Below are 23,988 nucleotides of genomic sequence, written 5' to 3'. Positions count from 1 at the left end.
TTGGGTGCACGGACTGGTCTGAGTCAGGAGCACAATCAGTGCTTAGTCACCGATATCTCGGCGGCCGGAGTTCCTCGCGCCCGGCGGCCCGAGACGTACGTGATGACCCGGGCAGAGCCCCGCGCGAGGCGCACACCCGACTTGGCTTCTGCACCCCGGCCCGGGCCTCCCCAGCCCGCCCCCCACCCCAAGACTTACTCCGCCGAGCTGGTCCCGTTAACCGCGGAGCCGTCCGGGGCCGGGTTCAGCTGGATGGGCGTCGGCTTCTTCTTGGGCATTTTGGAGCCAGGAAAGGCGCTCCCAACTCTGAGGGCGGCCCCTCTAGCTTCCTCCCTCTGAGCTGCCCCGCGCCGGCCTCGCGGGGCCAAGTCAGGGCCGCAAGCCCGAAGGCTGCCTTCGGGGGGCGCGCCCTGCGCGGTACCGTCAGGGCCAAAGGGCCAGTGGCGGTCTGGGGGAACCCCCGGCCCACTTGCTCCGTGCACAGGGAACCGAAGGGTTTCCCCGCCCGCGCAGCTCGGCAGCCGGGATTCCCTGCTGCTCTCCCTCAGTCAACCGGTCCCCGGGCGCGCGCACCACAACGCTGATCCAGCCACAGCCCGGGAAAGTGCGCCGCCGCCACTGCCGCGTTCCAAGCGGCTCAGCGCAGCAGTCCCAGAGACGGACTGGAGGGCGGGGGAGAGTTGGGGGAGGGCTGGGGACAGGGGAAGCCTCGCCCCCCCAATTCCAGGAGGCTGCGTTTTCCACACGCCCACCTGGCTCCGCCCCAATTGCCTCTCTGACAGCCAATGAGAGCACGCCTCGGCGGCAGATGACGCGGAAATACGTCACGGGGCGCGGCGCGCGGCCCTGGGGGCGGGGTCCGGCCCTGGCTCCACAGCGCCCTCTGCCGCCTAGAGACTCCCAGGTGGACCTACCGGGAAAGGAGGCTGTGCCTCCTGGCTCCCATAGCTAGTCGAGGTGAGCTTGATCCGGTAGGTCGCCACGCGGTCTCCTCATGTACGGTGCCTGTAGCCCCAGGGCCGAGTCACACTGATGGAGCTAAAGTAATAAAATGAATAAAGAAAAAGACGCCTTCCTGTTTCTAGAGGCAGCGTTGGGGAATGGACAACTTGTCAGGAGACTCCTTGTGTGTTGCAAATTGGCAAGTAGAAAGTTACATGTAAAGGGGTAATACTATTAGTCTGCTGACAAGGGTACAGGGAAATGAGTATTCAGTGCGGATGAGACTTTAAATTGGGGCATTTCTGAGAGCAGATTGGGGATATATCTTAAAAACCTTTTGAAAAAAGTCCTTTCAACCAATAATTCCGGTTCTATAAAACTTGAAGAAAAAAGATGTGAACAAAGAGCTTAATAAGATGAAGATGACTTGTATGATTCAAAATACACATTCAGTTCACCTCTTCCTCGTTCCCTTTCTATTCAGTCCTAAAGGCATTAGGTGTGCAAAACAAGGTAAGCATCTACACCCCGTGATCCAGAGCAGCCTGTCAGCCACCTAGCCATTTGCAATATGTAGAGGGTAAAGTTTGCTTTTCACTTTTTAACCATTTATGCTGTTTGAATTTTTTATTATGTATATAATTTAGTCAATGTAAAACATTTTATAAATTGTTTAAAGATTAACATGAGAATGTAAAATTGTGAAGATATTTTGGGAAACAGTCTGCCAGTTCCTCAGTTAAATATAGTTACCGTATGACCCAGCAATTCCACCCCTATGTGCTCAAGAGAAGTGAAAATCTAATATCCATACAAAACTTGTACACAAATTTTTATGCAAATGTATGGCAGCATTATTCATAATAGTCAAAAACTGGAGACAACCCAAATGTCCGTCAACAGATAAACAAAATGTGGCACATCCATGCAATGGAATATAACTTGACCATAAAAAGGAATGAAGGCTGATCTGTGCTATAGCATTCACGAACTTTGGAAACATCATGCTAAGTGAAAGAAGCCAACCACAAGATCCCACATATTTTGTTATTTCATTTATGTGAAATGTCCAGAATAAGCAACTTTATAAAGACAGAAAGTAGATTAATGATTCTTTAGGATTTGGTGGGAAAGCTGAGCAAGAAACAGTAGAATGACTGCTAACGGCTAAAAGGTCTCCAAAAACTAAGATCTTGGCATCCAGTCCCATCACTTCATGGCAAATAGATGAGCAAGAAGTAGAAACAGTGACAGGTTTTATTTTAGCCTCCAAAAGCACTGTGGATGGGGACTATAGCCATAAAATTAAAGGATACTAGCTCCTTGGAAGAAAAGCTATGACAAACCTGGATAGCATATTAAAAAGCAGAGACATCACTTTGTCAATATAGGTTCATACAGTCAAAGCTTTGGTTTTTCCAGTAGTCAGGTACTGATGTGAGATTCGGACCATGAGGAAGGCTGAATTCCAAAGACTTGATGCTTTTGAACTGTGGTGTTGGAGAAGACTCTTGATAGAGTCCCTTGGACAGCAAGGAGATCAAACCAGTCAGTCCTAAAGGAAATCAGTCCTGAATATTCATCAGAAGGACTGATGCTGGAGCTCCAATACTTTGATCATCTGATACAAAGAGCCAACTTACTGGAAAACATCCTGATGTTGGGAAAGATTGAGGGCAGGAGGACAAGGGGGCAGCAGAGGATGAGATGCTTAGATAGCATCATTGACTCAATGGACTTGAATTTGAGCAAACTCTGGGAGATAGTAAAGGACAGAAGAGCCTGGCGTGCTGCATTCCACGGGGTCACAGAGTCAGACGACTTTGCAACTGAACAATACCAACACCATGCAATGATATGAATGAATCTCATTAACATCCTGTTGGGTAAAATAAACTAGACACAAGAAATACATATGTATTTATGTATATACCATATATATATTATACATATATTTACTCAAAACTGACAGATCTAGCCTGTGGAGGTGGAAGCTGGGATAAAGGTTATCCTTGAGGAGGAGAGGAATTGAAAGATGAGTTGAAGGAGGCTTTTAAGGTACTAGTAATGTTTGCTTTCTTGCTCTGGGTAGAGATCACAGGAAAGTGTGTTCCACTTACAATTTTTATTATCTTTCAATAAAACAATGTGTGTTCTGGACCTATGTTACCCCTCAATAAAACAATTACTTGAGGGGAAAAAAAGAAATTTACCCAACATCAGTAATTATCAAGGAAATGGAAATCAAAACCACAATGAGGTATCACCTAATACCTGTTAGAATGGCTATCATAAAAAAAAAATAACAGAGATAAGTATTGGCTGCTGCTAAGTCACTTCAGTTGTGTCCGACTCTGTGCAACCCCATAGATGGCAGCCTACCAGGCTCCTCCGTCCATGGGATTTTCCAGGCAAGTACTGGCAAGGTGTGGAAAAAAAGGGAACCCCTGGGCTTTTTGGTGGGAATGCAAATTGATACATCAAAAAACCCCATAAAATTAGTGGAGTTTCTAAAAAAATGAAATTAAAAATAGATCTACCAAATGATCCAACAATTCCACTCTTGGGTATGTATCCAAAGGAATTGAGATCAGGATTTCATAGCGATCTCTGCACTCCACGTTCAACACAGCCTTATACACAGTAGTCAAGATACGGAAACAGCCTAAGTGTCCGTCAACCAATGAACAGAGGAAGAAGACCTGGAGTGGAATATGACTCAGCCATGAGATACAAGGAAATCCCGCCATTTACAGTGATGTGGATGGACCTTACTCTAAATGAGATAAGTCAGGCAGAGAAAAACAAGTGCTGTATGATCTCACTTGTATGTGAAATCTATAAAGCCCAAACTCAGGGAAACAGTAGAGTAGAGGTCACAAGAAACTCTGGGAGAAGAAATGAGATATTGGCCAAAGGGTACAAACTTCTAGTTATAAAATTCACGAGTTCTGAGAGCCTGATATACAGTATTTATAGCTAATAATACTATAGTATATAATTGAATGTTGCTCAGAGTAAATTTTAAATGTTCTCACCCAAAACAGAAATGGTCATTATGGGACAGCAAGGAAGGCTTATTTAATGCTATGGTAGAATCATTTTACTATATATAGCTTTGTCAAATCAACATTTTGTACACAAATTTATACAATGTTATATGTCAATTCAGTTCAGTCGCTCAGTCATGTCCAACCGACTCTGTGACCCCATGGATTGCAGCACACGAGGCTTCCCTGTCCATCGCCAGCACCCAGAGTTTGCTCAAACTTATGCCCATCGAGTCAGTAATGACATCCAACCATCTCATCCTCTGTCGTCCCCTTCTCCTCCTGTCTTAGGTCAATTACATCTCCATAAAACATGGGAGAAAAAGAAATCACAAGAAGACATTTTTTCCTCTGTCAGAAAATAGGTCAGACCAGCTGAAATGTATTTCTATTTTTTCTATTTCGGTTTTTAAATTGAAAGAAAATATAGGCTTTTCTCACATTAAAACATATAGGCCTTCTGAATATTTTGTGGGTTTAAAAAAAATTATGTAACTAATGCCAGCTTAATACTGGGGAAAAAACTAGAATAGTAGAAAAAGATAATAAGAACCATTCATGAAACACTGCCATTTACATTATGGAGTCCTGTGTTCATATTAGCCATGCTCACACAGTTAATATTTTAGGATCAGTGAACTTTATGTTATCAGCCTATGAGTTTTATTTTAGCAGCAAGTCCATATTTGCTTCTTACAAATTAAGACCTTTTATTCTCTTACTACGACAAATTCAACTGGGAAATTCAAAATTAAAAAATGTCAAGTTATGGTAAACAAAAGTTAATCCATATGAGGAAATTCCACCTTACGTTTTCCCCTTTTTTTTTGCCATACCCCAAGTAGCATGTGGGATCTTAGCTCCCCCACCAGAGATCAGACGCACACCCCCTGCGGTGGAAGCTTGGCGTCTTAACCACTGCACCGCCAGGGAATTTCCTTCTTCATTTTTATACATTTGCCTACTCTCTAGTCATGAGAGAACTCTGACTCTTTATTAAAGGCTTTTACTATCGTTAAAACTCCCTTTGCCTATAATTCATTCTGCAAGGTGGGGCTGACTTTTGTAATGTTTAAATAAACAGCCAAGGAATATAATCCATTGTCTAGATTTTTAAGCTCCTGTGAGTTTGGCAGCTATTCCTATTGAGTAACTGAGTGAAGGGTCACAGTGGACAGGGTAACACCACCCTCCCCTCCCCTTTCAGAGGCAGTACATCCACTTCCTCAGTTCTAGATGTCAGACATTCCAAATGCAATGAAACCACTGGGTTATTTTGGGAGCCACATTTAATGGTCACTTGCCCTTCGTTTAAAGGAAAAGGTGCCCCAGCAAGGTGAGGGCTGATGCAATTTCAATTGCTCTCTAAGGATGTGGCTTCAACCAGACAGGATGTCAGATCTGGCACCTTTGTTTGGAGGGGAGAGGTGGTAGGGACCTCACCCTGGCCTGGCATCCGTGAGAGATGTGCTACTTTGCTTTTCTCCCTTGGGGAGCACAATGAAAGAAGATACGCTTGGGACATACCAGCTTCCTCGAGGGCAGCTGTGGGGAAGGAAGTCTTGACTTCCTTTGCAATCACAGTCCAGGATCCCGGATATTCTTAATCTCTAATCTGGTCTGAGATGAAACAAATCTTTCCCAGAACATTTATTTGAATGCTTGTCATCACTGGTCAGTTGTTGTTTTTTTTTTTTTCCATTCTTGCTTCTACTCAATGGAAAACCCCAGCATCATCCTTTTCCTGTCAAGTGCTTTGCAAAGATTACAGGCAGGAAATTTAAAATGAGAGTGACCATTTAATCTACAGATTTGAGAGCTATGATAAAAGAATACAGGGCCTACACATGTAGAGTCATTGTAACATCTATCAATCTTTTTATAATTCATACTCCTGCTCAGAGGCCAGGTCATCTTGTAGAGAGCTTAGAATTTGTCTAAAGAGAGTTTCATCCCCACAAATGAACAGTGGGTGACACATAGTCTCGGGTTTATGTGTGTTTTAAGATATTTTAAATTATACTGATTAGTACATCAATGTGTTTTAGCTCAGTTGGGAAAGAACCCACCTGCAACGCAGGAGACCCTGGTTTGATTCCTGGATCAGGAAGATCATCTGGAGAAGGGATAGGCTACTCACTCCAGTATTCTTGGGTTTCCCTTGTGGTTCAGCTGGTAAAGAATCCACCTGCAATGTGGGAGACCTGGGTTCAATCCCTGGGTTGGGAAGATCCCCTGGAGAAGGAAAAGGCTACCCACTCCAGTATTCTGGCCTAGAGAATTCTGTGGACTGTATAGTCCATGGGGTCACAAAGAGTCAGACACCATTGAGTGACTTTCACTTTCACTTTTCACTTCATACTCCTAGGGAGCAAGGAATCTCTTCTCTGTGATGTTCCAGATTGTACTGTCTCATAAAATATAAAATATTGTTATTGTCATTATACTGATAGCAATTTGGTGTCATTATAATTACTACTGAGCCATACTGCTATTTATTCTTGCTCCTGTGTGTGCTTTCTTTGAATAGATAGACCTTTATAACTAGATCCTTGTCTGGTACTTGATATGGGGTTTCTGTGTAAAGAGAGTGGGAGACAGTTCATTTTAGAATTTTAGAACTTGAATTAAATAGTAAAACTGAGCCTTGGAGGGTTTAGTGGTGTCCTTTGTGGTCACATAGCTAGTTAGGGGTAGAACAGGAACACATCTAATTCCCAGGTTAATGATCTTCTGGAACCTCTTGGTACCTTGCCAAGTAATAGATAGGTGCAATTTGTTTTATTTGATAGTCATCAGGTAAGTTTGGCTGTGACATTTTCAAGTATCTCCAATTATAATGACACTAAAGATCTTGATCATGTCATAAATAAGGATAATATGATTGTTCCTTTATCTACCACCTCATTCTCTAATTTTCATACTTGCCTTCAATTTCAAGTGGCTTCAAACCATATTGGGCACAAGTTTAAAGGTTTGAGTAGATCATAATCCACGTTTTTGAGTTCTATGAATCTGAGGCCAAACTTAGAGACTGACAAAACTCAATGTCATTCATACTTCGTTTAAAACCTGTTGGGAAAAAAAGCAATTTCATACAATGTCCATAATGCATACAGTTCAAATTTATTTTAGGGAAATAATGAGATGTGCACAAAGATTTATATATAACAGAGATGTGTATTTCAGCATTACTCATAATAACAAGCTGTAAACACAAATTAATTTTTCTTTTATACTAACTTTGTTTGCTCTCTTTCATTGAATTCAGTGTTTTTTTTCCCCATTCCCCCCCTCCCCATCTTAGAAGAAAAAATCAAGAATTTGTTAACAGTAATTACCTTTAGAAAGAAAGACTTACCGAGTGGGAAGAAAAGCTTTCACTTTTCATTTTGTACTTTTTTTTAATTTTGTTAGATATTTCTGTCCATATAAATGAACTGCTTTATTTTTTTATTTTCTTTGAAAATGTCAACAGGTATTTCCTAGGCAGGAAGATAATGGCAATTTTTGTTTCCCTTCTTTGAATTTCTCTGTGCTAAAAAAGTAATAAATTATGTTATCTTAAGAAATTAATGAAAAAAAAAAGAAATTAATGTCCCAAAATAGAGGATTTTATGATCCATCTACATGATGAAACTTAGTGCATCAGTTTAAAAATCTCTCTTTAAAAGAGTAATATAACAGCAGGGGAAAATGCTGCAAAAGTAGTGACAAAGGCACTTATAAAAATTATATACATATGAGCACCATTTTATTATTAAAATACAGTGTAAATATACATGATGGATAGAGAGAGGGAGAGATTGAGAGAAAGAGAAGACAAAGGAAATATTTCAAGATGCTAACAGTGTGTATTTCTAGGAGGTAAAATTATGGAGAAGGAAATGGCAACCAACTCTAGTTTTCTTGCCTGGAAAATTCCATGGATGGAGGAGCCTGGTGGGCTGCAGTCCACGGGGTGGCGAAGAGTCAACACAACTGAGCGAATTCACTTTGACTTTTCACTTTCATGCATTGGAGAAGGAAATGGCAACCCACTCCAGTGTTCTTGCCTGGAGAATCCCAGGGATGGGGGAGCCTGGTGGGCTGCCGTCTGTGCAGTCGCAGAGTCGGACACGACTGAAGTGACTTAGCAGCAGCAGCAGCAGTGCCTCAGAGGGCTTCCCTGGTAGCTCAGGTGGTAAAGATCCTGCCTGCAATTCAGGAGACCCCAGTTTGATTCCTGGGTCGGGAAGATCCCCTGGAGAAGGGAAAGGCCACCCACTCTAGTACTCATAGGCTTCCCTGGTGGCTCAGACAGTAAAGAATCTGCCTGCAATGCAGGAGACCTGGCTTCAATTCCAGGATTGGGAAGAGCCCCTGGAGAAGGGAAAGACTACCCACTACAGTATTCTGGCCTGGAGAATCCCCATGGACAAAGGAGCCTGGCAGGCTACAGTCCACGGGGCCACAAAGAGTTGACATGACTAAGCACAGGCACAGTGCCTCAGACTCTGTCCCTTTTCTGTCTACATTCTCTGCTATGTGCTCCAACATCTTTATGCTGATGAGTTCCCAATTTTAGTACTGCTGGTCTAGACCTCTCCTCCTGGGGTTCAGACGTGAATGCGTGCTAAGTCACTTTAATTGTGTCCAACTCTTTGTGAGCTCATGAACTGTAGCCCACAAGACTCCTCTCTCCATGGGATTCTCCAAGCAGGAATACTGCAATGGGTCACCATGCCCTCCTCCAGGGGATCTTCTGGACCCAGGAATTGAACCCACATCTCTTATGCCTCCTGCACTGGCAAGCAGGTTTTTTACCACTAGTGATATCTGGGAAGCCCCTTGAGTTTCAGACATATACAGCCAACTGCCTCCTTGGAATTTCTAATAGTTGGATGTCTCAGTGGACATCACAAACTGAAAACACTTCAACTGGTGCACTTGATTCCACTCCCTCACCCCTCTCTAACCATCTTGTTTCCTCTCTTTGAAGCACCACCCACATCCAAACTGTCAAAAAAACTGAGGAGTCCTTCCTGGCCTTGGGCTCCAGAGCCTCCGCTATGGCCCCTGTCTGACTGTACCACCCACCACACTGGGAGGAGTCCTCAGGACCAAAGGGTCATGCCTGCACAGAGTTTATGTCCCCTACTTCTAGACCATTCTCTGGTTCCCCAAGACTCCAGAATTTCCTGCCCAAACAGTGCAGGGCCTCTTTCCCTAGTCCACCTTCCTGAGAACAGAGTGACATCCTGCGCCCAGGTGTAGACTCCCCCAGGCCCAAGAGGGGCCAAGGAACTATTTGAGGAGGTGTGGACGGAGCTTGGTTCATGGTCTGGATGTCCACGCACCTGGGGTGAAGGCCCCTGCAGCATATGATAGAGTGGGAGGGGAGAAGAGAAGGGGCAGCGGCGAGAAGAAAGCTAGGGGCCAGCTCTTCCCATGGTGCATTCTGGTACTCTAGGGAATTTGAGAAATCTCAGTTCCAACCTGGACTTCCATATTGGTGTGAAAGTATATTTCTCAAGATAGGAGGACAGAGCATATTTTATTTGATGACCTGAAGCTTAATGTATCATTTTTGCATAAGTAAGCATTTGGTACTGGGTGTCCACGTGGCTTCTTGCCAAACATCAGGGGCGGGGCTGCCTATAAGCTCTGTCTCCCAAACATAAGAATCCTAACTGGCCCTCTGCTTTCCCTCTGGTTTCCTGAAAGTCCATTCTCCGAAGAGCAGCTCAAGGATCTTTACAAACATGCATTAGTCTCTGTTCAAGACCCACCGGTGGCTCCAGTTCAAAACCCTCATCAGACTTTTCAGCTCTGCCTCCATCAGACCTCAACTCGTTCTACTTTCCCACTGAGTCACCAAACTCTGGCCACCGTGACCTTCTTTCCTCCTTCTGAACACAGATGTTGTTCCTGTTTACCCAGTGTGGAGGCCCTATGCTTGGCCGCCTGCTTCTTGCTACACACACTGTGCCCGAGTGTCACTTCCTCATCCTCACTACATTGTCCCTGTAGGCACTCTCTGGCACAATACCACTTTGTTTTCTTTCATTATCTTCTTTGCTTATTTACTGGCTTATTTTTTGGTTCCCTGTTGGTTAACCTCATCTGTTGTATTGGCCATTTTGTCACTGGCTCTAGACATATAGACAGACAATCAGTAAATATTTGTTAAATGGATAAATCTGTCCCTTCTCTTTTTTAACAGATCCAGTAAACGATGTCTGCTGCTGCTAAGTCGCTTCAGTTGTGTCCGACCCTGTGCAACCCTATAGACGGCAGCCCACCAGGCTCCCCCGTCCCTGGGATTCTCCAGGCAAGAACACTGGAGTGGGTTGCCATTTCCTTCTCCAATGCATGAAAGTGAAAAGTGAAAGTGAAGTCGTTCAGTCGTGTCTGACTTTTAGTGACCCATGGACTGCAGCCCACCAGGCTCCTCCGTCCATGGGATTTTCCAGGCAAGAGTACTGGAGTGGGGTGCCATTGCCTTCTCCATGTCTAAGGGCATATAAATTAAGTACCACGATCCAGTGTGATCTTTGCTTTATGGAAAAGCTTGGGTCACGGTACAGATCAACGGTGAATAATAAACCATAGCCAGGGCTCGCGTCTCACCTGCCCAGGCTCTTTCCATAGCAATGGGTTACCTGCCTGAGGGTTCACTGAAACCGAAGAATCTGGCCTCCTTATGTATTTTTCTATAGTCTTTGTAAAACTATCTATTGAATCGCCCTGTTATAGAGAAGGAAAAATCCTTCTCGAGTTTCTGAAAAGCTCCATCTGTGATGTACTACAATGCCTTCTTTTTTTATTCTTTTCTTTTTGGCTGCACCTCATGGTGTGCAGAACTTCCCCAACCAGGAATTGAACCCAGGCCCCCTGTGTTGTAAGCACAGAGTATTAATCACTGGACCACCAGGAAAGCCCCCAGGCAAAACCTTCTTTAAAAAAGAACTATTTCCAGGCTTTCACTCAAAACTTCCTTTCATAACTTTTCTGTCTTCATAGGCAATTAAAAAATATGTGCTTTTTTTCACATGAAATCGGTTTGTTTTACTTCAAGCCTTTTAGTCATTTGCAATGTAAACATAAAAAGAAGCATTCTTATTTTGAAGGATTAAGACTACTGATTATAAAATGAAATAATCAGTTAATTCACATGGTCCTTCTTATTCCTCTTATTCTAACAATTGTGGTACTTCATTTTTTTGTTTGGTTTTGGCTTCGTTTTATTTGTGTTAAGATACCCAAAACATGAAGAAAAAAACTGATTACCCCTTCACTCTCTGTAAGGTGCTGGGCCGTGCTTAGTTGCTTGTTGTGTCCGACTCTCCATGACCCCATGGACTGTAGTCTACCACGCTTCACTGTCCATGGGGATTCTTCAGGCAAGAATACTGGAGTGGGTTGCCATGCCCTCCTCCAGGGGATCTTCCCTGCCCAGGGATTCAAACCCAGGTCTCCCGCATTGCAAGACATTCTTTACCGTCTGAGCCACCAGGGAAGCCCTTCTATAAGGTAACAGGTCCCAAATTCAGTGCTATATACCCTTTAGAACTGGGAGCTCAAGAAATACATTCAAATTAGTTTAAATTCTATTGAGGGAATTTTCCTCTATATTTTTAAAACATTTTTTATATTAAAAAAATTTTTTTTACAGATCTGTTGAGACATAATCATATGATAGGTGGCATACATGGAAAGGATAACATTTGAACAATTTTGACATATGTGGACAAACCATCACCACAATCATGATAAAAAACACATCCGTTACCTCCCAACAGTTTCCTTGTGCCCCTTCAGAATCCTGCCCCTCTGCATCTGCCCATTGCCCCTACTATAATTTTCATTTTTTAAAATTTTATTTATTTTACATTTTGTTGAAGGGGCTTCCCTGGTGGCTCAGACAGTAAGGAATCTGCTTGCAGTGCAGGAAACCCAGGTTTGATCCCTGGATCAAGAAGATCCACTGGCGATCCAGTATTCTTGCCTGGAGAATTCCATGGACAGAGGAGCCTGGCAGGCTATGGTCCCTGGAGTCGCAAAGAGTCGGACACCACTGAGCAACTAACTCTCTTCACTTTCGTAGTTGAATTACTAGGTTGTGTTTAATTTCTACTGTTCAACAGTGACTCATATTTTTTTCATTATGGCTTATCCTGGGATATTGAATATAATTCCCTGTGCTATACAGTAGGACCTTTTTTATCTATCCTGTATATAACTAGAATTTTGTATTAATGGAACTGTATGGTATGTACTCCTTAATGTGCTTTTTATTGAGGAGGGATCGTCTGGCTTCTTTCATACTTGCTGAGGTTTACCCATGTAGTTGTGCGTGTCAGTAGTTCATTGATTGCTAAGTAGTAAGTCATTTTATTGATACATCACAATTAGTTTATTCACCTTTTGATGGATATTACAAATAAAGCTTCTATAAACATCGTTACACGTATATGTTTTCCTTTCTCTCTAGATACCCAAGAGTACAATGGCTGGGTCACATGGTAGGTGTATGTTGAACTTTTAAAGAAATTTCAAAACTATTTTCCGAAGTGTTTAAACTATTTTAGGGAATTCCCTAGTGGTCCAGTGGACGGAAATCTGTGCTTTCACTGCTGAGGGCCTTAGTTCAATCTCTGGTTGGGGAACTAAGATCCCACAAGCTGTATAGCACAGATTTAAAAATTTTTTAAATAAATAAAAATACAATACAGTGAATTTTTTAAAAGCTATTTTACATTCCGTCAGCAACCTAGGGGAGTTCCAGGTATTCTGCATCTTTGCCAGAATCTGATATGATTAGTCCTTTAAAGTCTGTGTCATTCTAATGGATGCATACTAGTACCTCACTGTGGTTTTAATTGATACGTTTCAACTGACTAATGTGGGCTTCCCAGGTGGCTCAGTGGTAAAGAATCCACCTGCCAATTCATTGAGATGCAGGGGATGCAGGTTTGATTCCTAGGTTGGGAAGATCCCATGGAGAAGGAAATGGCAACCCACTAGCAGAGTTGACTGAGCGACTGGGCACACACACACTGACTAATGATTTTGAGCATTTTCTTATATGCGTATTTGATATCCATATATATCTGTTGGTGATGTGAATATTTGAATCTTTTGCCCATTTTTAAATGGGTTGTTTGTCTTATTATTGAGGTTTGCTTTTTTAAAAGTTCTTTATGTACTTTAGATAAAAATCCTTTGTCAAATATGTGATTTGCAGCTCCCTGGTGGCTCAGGTGGTAAAGAATCTGCCTGCAATTTAGGAGACGCAGGTGCGATCCCTGAGTAGGGAAGATCCCCTGGAGAAGGGAATGGGAACCCACTCCAGTGTTCTTGCCTGGAGAATTCCATGGACAGAGGAGCCTAGTGGCCTACATTCCATGGGGTTGCAAAGAGTTGGACACGACTGAACAACTAACATTTTCACACTTTCACATTCTCCTTGCCTGAGGTTTGTCTTTTTTTTTTTTTGAAGAGCGAAAGTTTTTCATTTCGATGAAGTTGGGGGTTTTTTGGTATTCTATCTTGGAAACTTTTACCATTCAAATGCCATCAGGAAAATTTTTTTTCATATTTTGAATAACATCTCTTAAGCCTTGAGTCTTCAAAATATACTCCTGGGCCATGAAAACACTTAAGGAAGAGCTCCCTCACCTGGTGAAAGTGCTTTTTAAAGCATCTGAACCTAAAACATTTTAAAATTATGAGTGTCAAAAGTAATCTAAAACACTTTTCTTTTTTTCAAATATTTTTTCAGAAGTGCAAAATACCTTACTATTGGGAACACAGAAGAAATAATTTTAAAAATATGAGATGTGAAAGTCAAATATTGCTGGTTCAATCTGTAAGATGACTTGCTTCTAGTCCACCACACCTGGAGTATACTTTCTTATCATTATTCTTTTCCATGAAATTCTGTTTGAATGGAGGTGAAGAACATTTTACTACCTTAATCAATAGCACTAAAGTCCTCTTAGGAAAAGAAGAATTCTTGCTGGGAAGAATGCAGTATTTTAATAAGTGCTTGAAATTGGTGAACACCCACAGACGCTGCCTCCTATCCCTATCCTGAGGGTGTCGACTGGCGCCAAGCTTAAGAAAATGGAAGCATGTTCTTCATAACAGAGGAGATGGGAAGGAGAGAGAAAAGTGGAGAAAGGGGCACGGAGATAAAAGCTTTGCCAGATAACGATGTAACCCTTTTCTAAGAATCCCACAAAGTGGGGCATATCTATTGAATGAGTGACTTTTACTGTTATAATTGTAGAAAGAGCTTAAACTGAGACAATTCAGAACAGAAGTAACATGTGAGATTCAGGAGTTCAGAGTCCCAGATGACCCTGGGGATCTTGGTCTCACTGGGATTTACAAAAATCTTGGGAAGGGCCTCAACTTCCACAGAAAGTGAAGTGATGGGTATTTGAGTTCATCGTACTTGACCTCTGAGGAGTAAGGAGACCTCAATTGATATCCTGGACCTTTGCATGGTACAACCTCCAATATCACACATTTAAAACACTCTATCCTTTGACCAAAATGGTCAGTGACATGAAGAGATCTTAAATCCCTGTCCAGGAATCGAACCTGGGTAGCCTGGATGAAAGCCGGGAATCCTAGCCATCAGATCAGCAAAGGAGAGAGACAAGGGGATCTTTGTCCCCAGTGAAAAATGCATTTCTCAAGGAGGCAAAAACTGAAAATGCAGGTGCAAAGTTTATCATTAGAGATATACCACAACAACAAGTGGGAAAGCACACAGAGAAACAATTTATCTGGTTAAGACAGAAGCAAGACAGACATGTACACCCAGAGAGAAAGGCTGTGGGCATTCCCCCAAGTAAGGAGGAGTGCAGTAGAGAGTCAATTAAGTCATTTATATAAGGCAGTTCTTCTGAGTCTTTATCTTCCCTTTGGCCAATTGTCTGGTTTCTTTTTCCACACCTGACCTGTCCTAGGACCCTCCCTGACATGTGTGGGCAATATTTTCTCAAGGTGGATTTCAGCCCAGAGGCCTATGGGATCGCATATTAGCATCACATATTGTGGAGCGGTGCCCTCTCCTTTTGACCCTCAAGGAGCCTTTCTGCACATATGAAATGTCTCCCCTGCTTCAAGGATGGAAAATATATGACCTCCTGATCCTTTACTCAAACAAGATTTAGCTTCTCTCTGTTACTACCACGACTGTTATCTTAAGGAGTCCACAGGAGACAAAGCCTGGCTATTTACTCTGTTTCAGTTGCTAATCCCATTTCAGAGAGCAAACAGGAGGCTGGTTGTAAATATCTAACCTGGAACGCACCTATTACCGGTTTCAATAAATGCACACAGGAGGCCAATTGTAAGCATCCAGCCTGAAGGCCCTCTTTTTCTTATCCCGAGAAATGTAAACAGAAATCCAGTTGCAAATGCCTAGCCTGGGGCCTCTCTGTCTCTGTCTCAGCCTTACTTGCTTGAGTGCTCTCCTGGAAACAAACCATAGGCTCCCCCACAGAGCGCAACTTCATTCAAGTCCCCACCTCCACTCAGTCTCCTTCGGTATTACTCCATCCAGTTCAGACTTTAAGGTTTATCACTTCCTGCAAATACTTCAAATCCCTTGTCCCTTTTTCCTTCCGTTGCACTTACCTACGAAAACTTCAGCCATGGAGTGACTTAATCATCTTCTCTGATCCTTAACTTCCTATTAAAAACCTAATAACACACCTATATCTAAATCCTCCATCCTGCATATTAGAGTGGAGAGAAGTGTTGCCATCAAAGGCTATCTCCTTCTGAGACTTTCCTGGTGGTCCCGTGATTAAGAGTCCATGCTTCCAGTGCAGGGGGCATGAGTTCAGTCCCTGGTGGGGGAACTAAGATCCCACATGCTGTGCTGTGGGGCAGAAAAAAAAAAAAAATTAAAATCTCAAAGGCTAGTCCTTCCACCTGTCTGCTCAAGGTCTTTGTTCATTTGATATATATAAAAACACATATGTAACAATACATATCTACGAATACATATATAAGAATCTAAATAGCCCTGTTCTGTTCAGAGTTGCAAAAAACCTCACACCATTTCAAATGTTTACCAATAAGAGAACAGTTAAATAAGTTGTTATACATTCAGTAAAGAATCATATAGAACAGTAAAAATTTTCTAAACTACAGCTATGTGAAACAACCCAGAAGAATCATTGGACAAAATATGAAATTAGGATAGTAAGCCCAAGCAGACTGCCTACAGTTTGATATACTTTTTTATAAAACTCAAAACAGGCAATATTGGACAACATATTTCTTATATTGTTCAGGCCTATAACTATATACAAAAACTATTTTTAAAAGGAATGACAGATACAAAATTCAGGATAATGGTGATCTCAGGAGGAAGGAGGATCAGAGAAGGGATAAAAAGGTATAAGGTGTTGGTATGCATGACAAACAGAAGGGGAAAAAGTGAAAGGAGTGACAGATTTCCTCTTCTTGGGCTCCAAAATCACCGTGGACAGTGACTAGCAGCCATGAAATCAGAAGATGACTGCTTCTTGGCAGGAAAGCGATGACAAACCTAGATAAGTGTGTTGAAAAGCAGAGACATTACTCTGCCAAAAAAGATCCGGATGGTCAAGGCTACGGTCGCCCCAGTGGTCACGATGGTTGTGAGAGGTGGACACTAAAGAAGGCAGACTGCCAAAGAATTGATGCCTTCAAACTGTGGTACTAGAGAAGACTCCTGAAAGTCCCTTGGACAGCAAGATCAAACCAGTCAATCTTAGGGGAGATCAGCCCTGAATATTCACTGGAGGGACTGATGCTGAAACTTAAGCTCGAGTATCTTGGTCATCTGATGTGAACATTTGACTCATCGGAAAAGTCCTTGATGCTGGGAAAGATGGAGGGGAGAAGGAGAAGAGGGCATCAGAGGCTGAGGTGGCTGGACAGCATCACTAATGCAATCAACCTGAACTTGGGCAAACTCCGGGAGAAGGTGAGGGACAGGAAGGCCTGGTGTGCTGCAGTCTGTGGGGTCACAGAGAATCAGACATGACTAGATGACTGAATAACAACGACAATAAGATGTTGGCTAGTTCTTAGATTGGAAGGTACGGTCACAGATTTGTATATTATTGTGCTTTGTAATATACATAAACATTATATATTATTCTGTCAAGTGTCAAGTGAAGTCGCTCAGTCGTGTCCGACCCTTTGCAACCCCATGGACTGTTGCCCTCCAGGCTCCTCTGTCCATGGGATTTTCTAGGCAAGAATACTGGAGTGGGTTGCCATTTCCTTCTCCAGGGGATCTTCCCAACCCAGGGATCAAACCCGGGTCTCCCATATTGTAGTTATTCTGTAGGCATCAAATATTATGCAAAAACAATATTTAAAACCTTTCAGGAGCTATGAAAAAAATTATGATGTGATCTCTCCATTTAATATAGCTATCCCACCTTTATTTCCCCAACTTTTTTTTTTTTTTTTGCGGGAGTGGGGGCGGGTGGTGGGGGCTTCCCTTATGACTCAGATGGTAAAGAATCTGCCTGCAATGTGGGAGACCATGGGTTCAATCCCTGGGTCGGGAAGATATCCTGGAGAAGGGAATGGCAATCCACTCCAGTATTCTTGCCTCTGAGAAGGTAATGGCACCCCACTCCAGTACTCTTGCCTGGAAAATCCCATGGATGGAGGACCCTGGTAGGCTGCGGTCCTTGGGGTCACGAAGAGTCAGACACAACTGAGTGACTTCACTTTCACTTTTCACTTTCATGAACTGGAGAAGGAAATGGCAACCCACTCCAGTGTTCTTGCCTGGAGAATCCCAGGGACGGGGGAACCTGGTGGGCTGCCGTCTATGGGGTCACACAGAGTTGGACATGACTGAAGTGACTTGGCAGCATTCTTGCCTGGAGAATTCCATGGACAGTGGAGCCTGGGGGGCTATAGTCCATGGGGTCACAAAGAGTCAGACAACAATGAGTAACTAACACTTTCTTTTCAACATTTTTTATGCTTGTGCTATTTCTCTTATTTTAGGGCACCTTCACGTACTTCTATCCAAATCCTACCTAATTCCAAGACTCTGGTCAAGTTCCAGATCTTTCCAGAAGTCTTCATCAACTTCTCCAGCTCTTGTTCATCTTTATTTAGCACTTAACGTTTGGATTAAGCAAATCAGCATTTAACGACATTTTGTCTTCTATCATTTAAAATCGGTCCATGTATGTTAGGATTCTTCACTGCAAATAACAGAATCTGGTCTCAGTTCAGTTTAGTAGCTCAGTCGTGTCCGACTCTTTGTGACCCCATGGACTGCAGGACGTCCGGCTTCCTTGTCCATCACCAATTCCTGGAGCTTACTCAAACTCATTTCCATTGAGTCGGTGATGCCTTCCAACCATCTCATCCTCTGTCGTCCCCTTCTCCCACCTTCAATCTTTCCCAGCATCAGGGTCTTTTCCAATGAGTCAGTTCTTCTCATCAGGTGGCCAAAGTATTGGAGTTTCAGCTTCAGCATCAGTCTTTCCAATAAATATTCAGGACTGATTTCCTTTAGGATTGATTGGTTGGATCTTCTTGCTGTCCAAGAGACTCTCAAGAGTCTTCTCCAACACCACAGTTCAAAAGCATCAATTCTTTGGCACTCAGCTTTCTTTATGGTCCAACTCTCACATCCATACATGACTACTGGGAAAACCATAGCTTTGACTAGATGGACTTTGTTGGCAAAGTAATGTCTCTGCTTTTTAATAAGCTGTCTAGGTTGGTCATAACTTTTCTTCCAAGGAGCAAGTGTCTTTTAATTTCATGGCTGCAGTCACCATCTGCAGTGATTTTGGAGCCCCCCAAAATGAAATCTGTTACTGTTTCCATTGTTTCCCCATTTATTTGCCATGAAGTGATGGGACTGGATGCCATGATCTTAGTTTTCTGAATGTTGAATTTTAAGCCAGCTTTTTCACTCTCCTCTTTCACTTTCATCAAAAGGCTCTTCAGTTCTTCTTCACTTTCTGCCATAAGGGTGGTATCATTTGCATATCTGAGGTTATTGATATTTCTCCCAGCAATCTTGATTCCAGCTTGTGCTTCTTCCAGCCCAGCATTTCTCATGATGTACTCTGCATATAAGTTAAATAAGCAGGGTGACAATGTACAGCCTTGACCTACTCCTTTCCCGATTTGGAACCAGTCTGTTGTTCCATGTCCAGTTCTAACTGTTGCTTCTTGACCTGCATACAGATTCTTCAGGAGGCAGGTCAGGTGCTCTGGTATTCCCATCTTTTGAAGAATTTTCCAGTTTGTTGTGATCCACACAGTCAAAGGCTTTGGCGTAGTCAATAAAGCAGAAATAGATGTTTTTCTGGAACTCTCTTGCTTTTTCGAAGATCCAACGAATGTTGGCAACTTGATCTCTGGTTCCTCTGCCTTTTCTAAATCCAACTGGAACATCTGGAAGTTTATGGTTTACATACTGTTGAAGTCTGACTCATTATTAGTAGTTTAAACAGAAAAGAAATTTATTAAAGGATACGGATGGCTCCTAGAGCCTCTGAGTGGTCAGGAAATGAGGTTTGGCAGCTGACAGGCTGGTGTCAGAACTGTGCTGGTCCCCTACTCTAGTGCAGACCTACTGGCGCCACCACTAGGCAAAAGCGGACTTGTCCTCTCGCCACTGATCCTGGGCATGTGACTACTAGCACCTCTAGCCTCGCTGCCCTTGGAAGCTGGTTTCACTTTTTTTTTTTTCCAGAATGGACTGCAAGCAGTGCCTCCATCTTCACTTCACCCTGTTCTGACCTGAAGCCTATTTAGTTGTGGAGCTGGGGTACACAAGATATATCTAATTGTGTGGGACCCTGAGAAGATGAGTTTTTCACTGCCAAATAGAAAGTATGTTTTGAAGGTTATCTTACCAATTTGGCTTATTACCTAAAACACATAACACTCAATAAATACCTGTTGATTTATTACTCTTCAGTATCTTGCATTAAAACAATACCTTTGGAATCAGCTAATCTATACATTTTGTCTTACAAAGGGGCAAACAAAGCAATAAAGTGATCTGATGGTGGTCAGACTTTTAGCTCATGGTGGAGCTGATGTGACGGTTGGAGGATGATGTGAATGAATGTGTTAGTTGTTCCTCTGTCCATGGAATTCTCCAGGCAAGAATACTGGAGTAGGCAGCCATTCCCTTCTCCAGGGGATGTTCCCAACCCAGGGACAAAATACAAGTCTCCCACATTGCAGGCAGATTCTCTGCCATCTGAGCCACCATGGAAGCCATAAAGTCCAGGAGAAATTCCCAAAGGTCTAATACAGTGATGTCATAGGTTTCTTGTGCTGAAATTGCTTACATGCCTTACTGTGAAAGTACTAGCTATTTATCTTCTTAATATTTTGGGGAACACTCTAATTTTCCAGATTTGAAAAATAAAAGCACTAGCTTATTTATTTCTATTTTATTATTTGTGGCAGTCTACTAACTTTCCCCCAACATCTTTTCACCCCTTCTTCCACAGTAATAGAAGCCCTGAGTTTTTACTGGGCCACGGTAACCAAGAATAAAGACTATATTCCCAGTTTCTTTTGCAGCTGTGTGTGGCCATGGGTTTATGTTCTGGATGTAACCACAATTGTCGTATGCAACTTCTGGGAAATGTTCTTAGAAATGTTGAGTCATGCCCTTTTCTCTTTCCTCCTCCCTGCTGATTGGAATGCAGTTGGAGCTGTAGAAGCCATTTCAGATGATGTGGTGAACTTGAGAATGGAATGCTCTTGTGGTAAAGCAAGAAGATAGGATACCAGTTTCCTGACACCATGGAGCATCATACCAACAACGAACTTACTACCTCCCAACTTCTTGTACATGAGAGACAAACTTTCTACCTTGTTTATTGTTATTTTAGTTTATTTCATTTATTTTAGCTTTCTCCCCCCTGTTATTTGTAGCTGGCCAAATCCTAATTAATAATCCCTGGGCTGGGGAAACAGTGGAAACAGTGGCTGACTTTATTTTTCTGGGCGCCAAAATCACTGTGGATGGTGATTGCAGCCATGAAATTAAAAGACGCTTGCTCCATGGAAGGAAAGTTATGATCAACCTAGATAGCATATTCGGAGAAGGCAATGGCAACCCACTCCAGTACTCTTGCCTGGAAAATCCCATGGACGGAGGAGCCTGGTGGGCTGCCGTCTATGGGGTCGCAAAGAGTCGGACATGACTGAAGCAACTTAGCAGTAGCAGCAGCAGCAGACAGCATACTAAAAAGCAGAGATATTACTTTGCCAACAAAGATACATCTAGTCAAGGCTATGGTTTTTCCAGTAGTCATGTATGGTTGTGAGAATTGGACTATAAAGAAAGCTGAGTGCGGAAGAATTGATGCTTTTGAACCGTGGTGTTGGAGAAGACTCTTGAGAGTCCCTTGGACTGCAAGGAGACCCAAGCAGTCCATCCTAAAGATCAGTCCTGAGTGTTCATTGGAGGGACTGATGCTGAAGCTGAAACTCCAATACTTTGGCCACCTGATGCAGAGAGCTGACTTATTTGAAAAGACCCTGATGCTGGGAGGGATTGGGGGCAGGAGGAGAAGGGGACGACACAGGATGAGATGGCTGGATGGCATCACTGACTCAATGGACATGGGTTTGGGTGGACTCCGGGAGTTGGTGATGGACAGGGAGGTCTGGCGTGCTGCGGTTCATGGGGTCTCAACGAGCTGGACATGACTGAGCGACTGAACTGGAACTGGGCTGGTCACCTTGATTATTCATGCTGATGCAGACCTGACTAGGTGAAACGATTCCAACTTGGGCGTGTTATGTACATGACAGGGGCGATTCGATGCCACAGTTTTGAACTGGAGTCCTCAAGTACACAGCAGACCACTAGTACCAGCCACTCTAGTACATACCTAAGTGATAAGCCCAAATAACACCAACTGATTGGTAAGACACAGAGACCTGGCTTTTAAAATGTGATTTAGAAATAGTTCATGGTCTTTCAGTTTTCAAATATTTTTCTCATTTCTTTTCTTTCAAACCTCACCTCTGGACTGGGTTCCCAGCTTGCCAGAAAAGCTTTTACACCCTATACTTCGTCTTTGTTCTTTAATAGTCTACTTTTTCTTTAACACTTCATTTTTTCTCTAGCTCTTTCAAATCATTTTAATAACCTGGGAATGATTCAAAGTATGAAAAGAAGATTCAAACATCTTCCCTTTAAAGGGGATGCTACCATGATGGCCTCACAATAAGCATGATGAGACTGCAAGGGTCATAGAAAGGCCTCAGGGCTCACAGATTGGAGAGTTTAGTTTCAGAAAGTCTCTTGAAGGCTAGCAGGCAGCTGAAGAGACATAAAATTTTAATAGATCTTCAGAGGATGGGACCGGAGAAGGCAATGGCACTCCACTCCAGTACTCTTGCCTGGAAAATCCCATGGACAGAGGAGCCTGGTAGGCTGCAGTCAATGGGGTTGCTGAGGGTCGGACACGACTGAACAACTTCACTTTCACTTTTCACTTTCATGCATTGGAGAAGGAAATGGCAACCCACTCCAGTGTTCTTGCCTGGAGAATCCCAGGGATGGCGGAGCCTGGTGGGCTACCGTCTATGGGGTTGCAGAGAGTCAGACACGACTGAAGCGACTTAGCAGCAGCAGCAGCAGCAGAGGATGAGACATGGTTGCTGGGTCCTGAGCACCTTGAAGCATTTCTTTTCTATGTATTTATTTGGCTGCACTGGGTCTTAGTTGCGGCATGTGGGATCTTTTGTTGTAGAGCAAAGACTCTCGTTGTGATGCTAGGCTTCATTAGTTGTGGCGCTCAGGCTTACTTCCATGTGGGATCTTAGTTCCCCTACCAGGGATCAAATCCAAGTTCCCTGCATTGCAAGGTGGATTCTTAACACTGAACCACCAGTGAAGTACGATGAATGTTTCTTTCCTTATCTCTTTTTTTTCTTTTGACTGCGCCAAGTCTTAGTTGCAGCATGTGGGATCTAGTTCCCCAACCAGGGATTGAGCCCTGGGCCCTCTGCCATGGAACCATGGAGTCCTAGACACTGAACCACCAGGGAAGTCCTGAAGGGTTCCTTGATCATGATGCGGTGTCAAAGTATTTGTCTCGGGAGAACTGAGCAGGATGCGTTGAGCGGGTCTGTTGTTCCACAAGGTCAAGCTTATTCAGCATGTAGACAAGTTCTCCCTGCTCATTGAGGTAATAACTGGAGAAACTCAACCACACTGAAGCCAGAGTTTCCAATTCCATGTGCAGCTGCCTCTAACTGATGGCCTCATGTGTTTTCAACACTATTCACTTTTAAAAACACCAAACAATTCTAAAAGTTTTAGTGACATGGCCTATGTGAAAGCTATATATTTTTTTACATGTCTGGTGCAATTGCTAAGGAAAATGTATTTCTAGTATTTCTCCCACGTGAAAAAGGACAGCCAGACATTAATATGTCAGTGCCTTACAACTGTGGTAGTTACATTTACATGGTGCATGCTCAGTGGCTCAGTGGTGTTCTACTCATTGCCATCCTATAGACTGTAGCCAGCCAGGCTCCTCTGTCCATGGGATCTTCCAGGCAAGAATAAGGGAGTGGGTTGTTATTTCCTCCTCCAAGGGATCCCGTGGTAGGCGGCTTCCTTACCACTGAGCCACCTGAGAATTCATGTTGAAGGATTTCTGTTAGTAAATCTGAAGAATCGGTGAAAAAGTGAAATCGCTCAGTCATTCTGTTTGCCTCTACCCCTTATATTCCATCCACAATCCCGTTTTCTAAAAAAACTGAGATCTATTTCCAAAGTTTAAAGTGCATAGAGCATAAGCAACACGAACATCATAGGAGCAAGGAGGTTAAGTTTCTGGGAGGAATTCAGGAAGGCGGATGCGGTGCGGAAGGCAGTAGCGCGATGGGCTGGACCTGGGAGAGGTTGGGTAGACATGGGTGGGCGGGACCTGGGGGAGGTGGGTCTGGTAGGCGCCGCCCAGGGTGT

At 43.2% G+C, this 23,988-nt stretch overlaps 1 protein-coding gene across 1 annotated transcript in view; it reads right to left on the bottom strand.

Annotated features, from left to right (window-relative positions):
- Positions 1–793, bottom strand: part of MAP2K1 (mitogen-activated protein kinase kinase 1) — a 73,550-nt gene extending 72,757 nt beyond the window's left edge. The window contains exon 1 of the mRNA XM_069597640.1: positions 199–793. Coding sequence (XP_069453741.1) covers positions 199–278 — 80 coding nt within the window. The 5' untranslated portion in view covers positions 279–793. The remainder of the gene's footprint in view (positions 1–198) is intronic.
- Between the last annotated feature and the right edge of the window lie 23,195 nt (positions 794–23,988).

Source organism: Ovis canadensis, chromosome 7 (genome assembly GCF_042477335.2).
Source record: "Ovis canadensis isolate MfBH-ARS-UI-01 breed Bighorn chromosome 7, ARS-UI_OviCan_v2, whole genome shotgun sequence".
In the NCBI taxonomy this organism is placed as follows: domain Eukaryota; kingdom Metazoa; phylum Chordata; class Mammalia; order Artiodactyla; family Bovidae; genus Ovis; species Ovis canadensis.
This window is presented reverse-complemented; position numbering and strand designations above follow the sequence as displayed.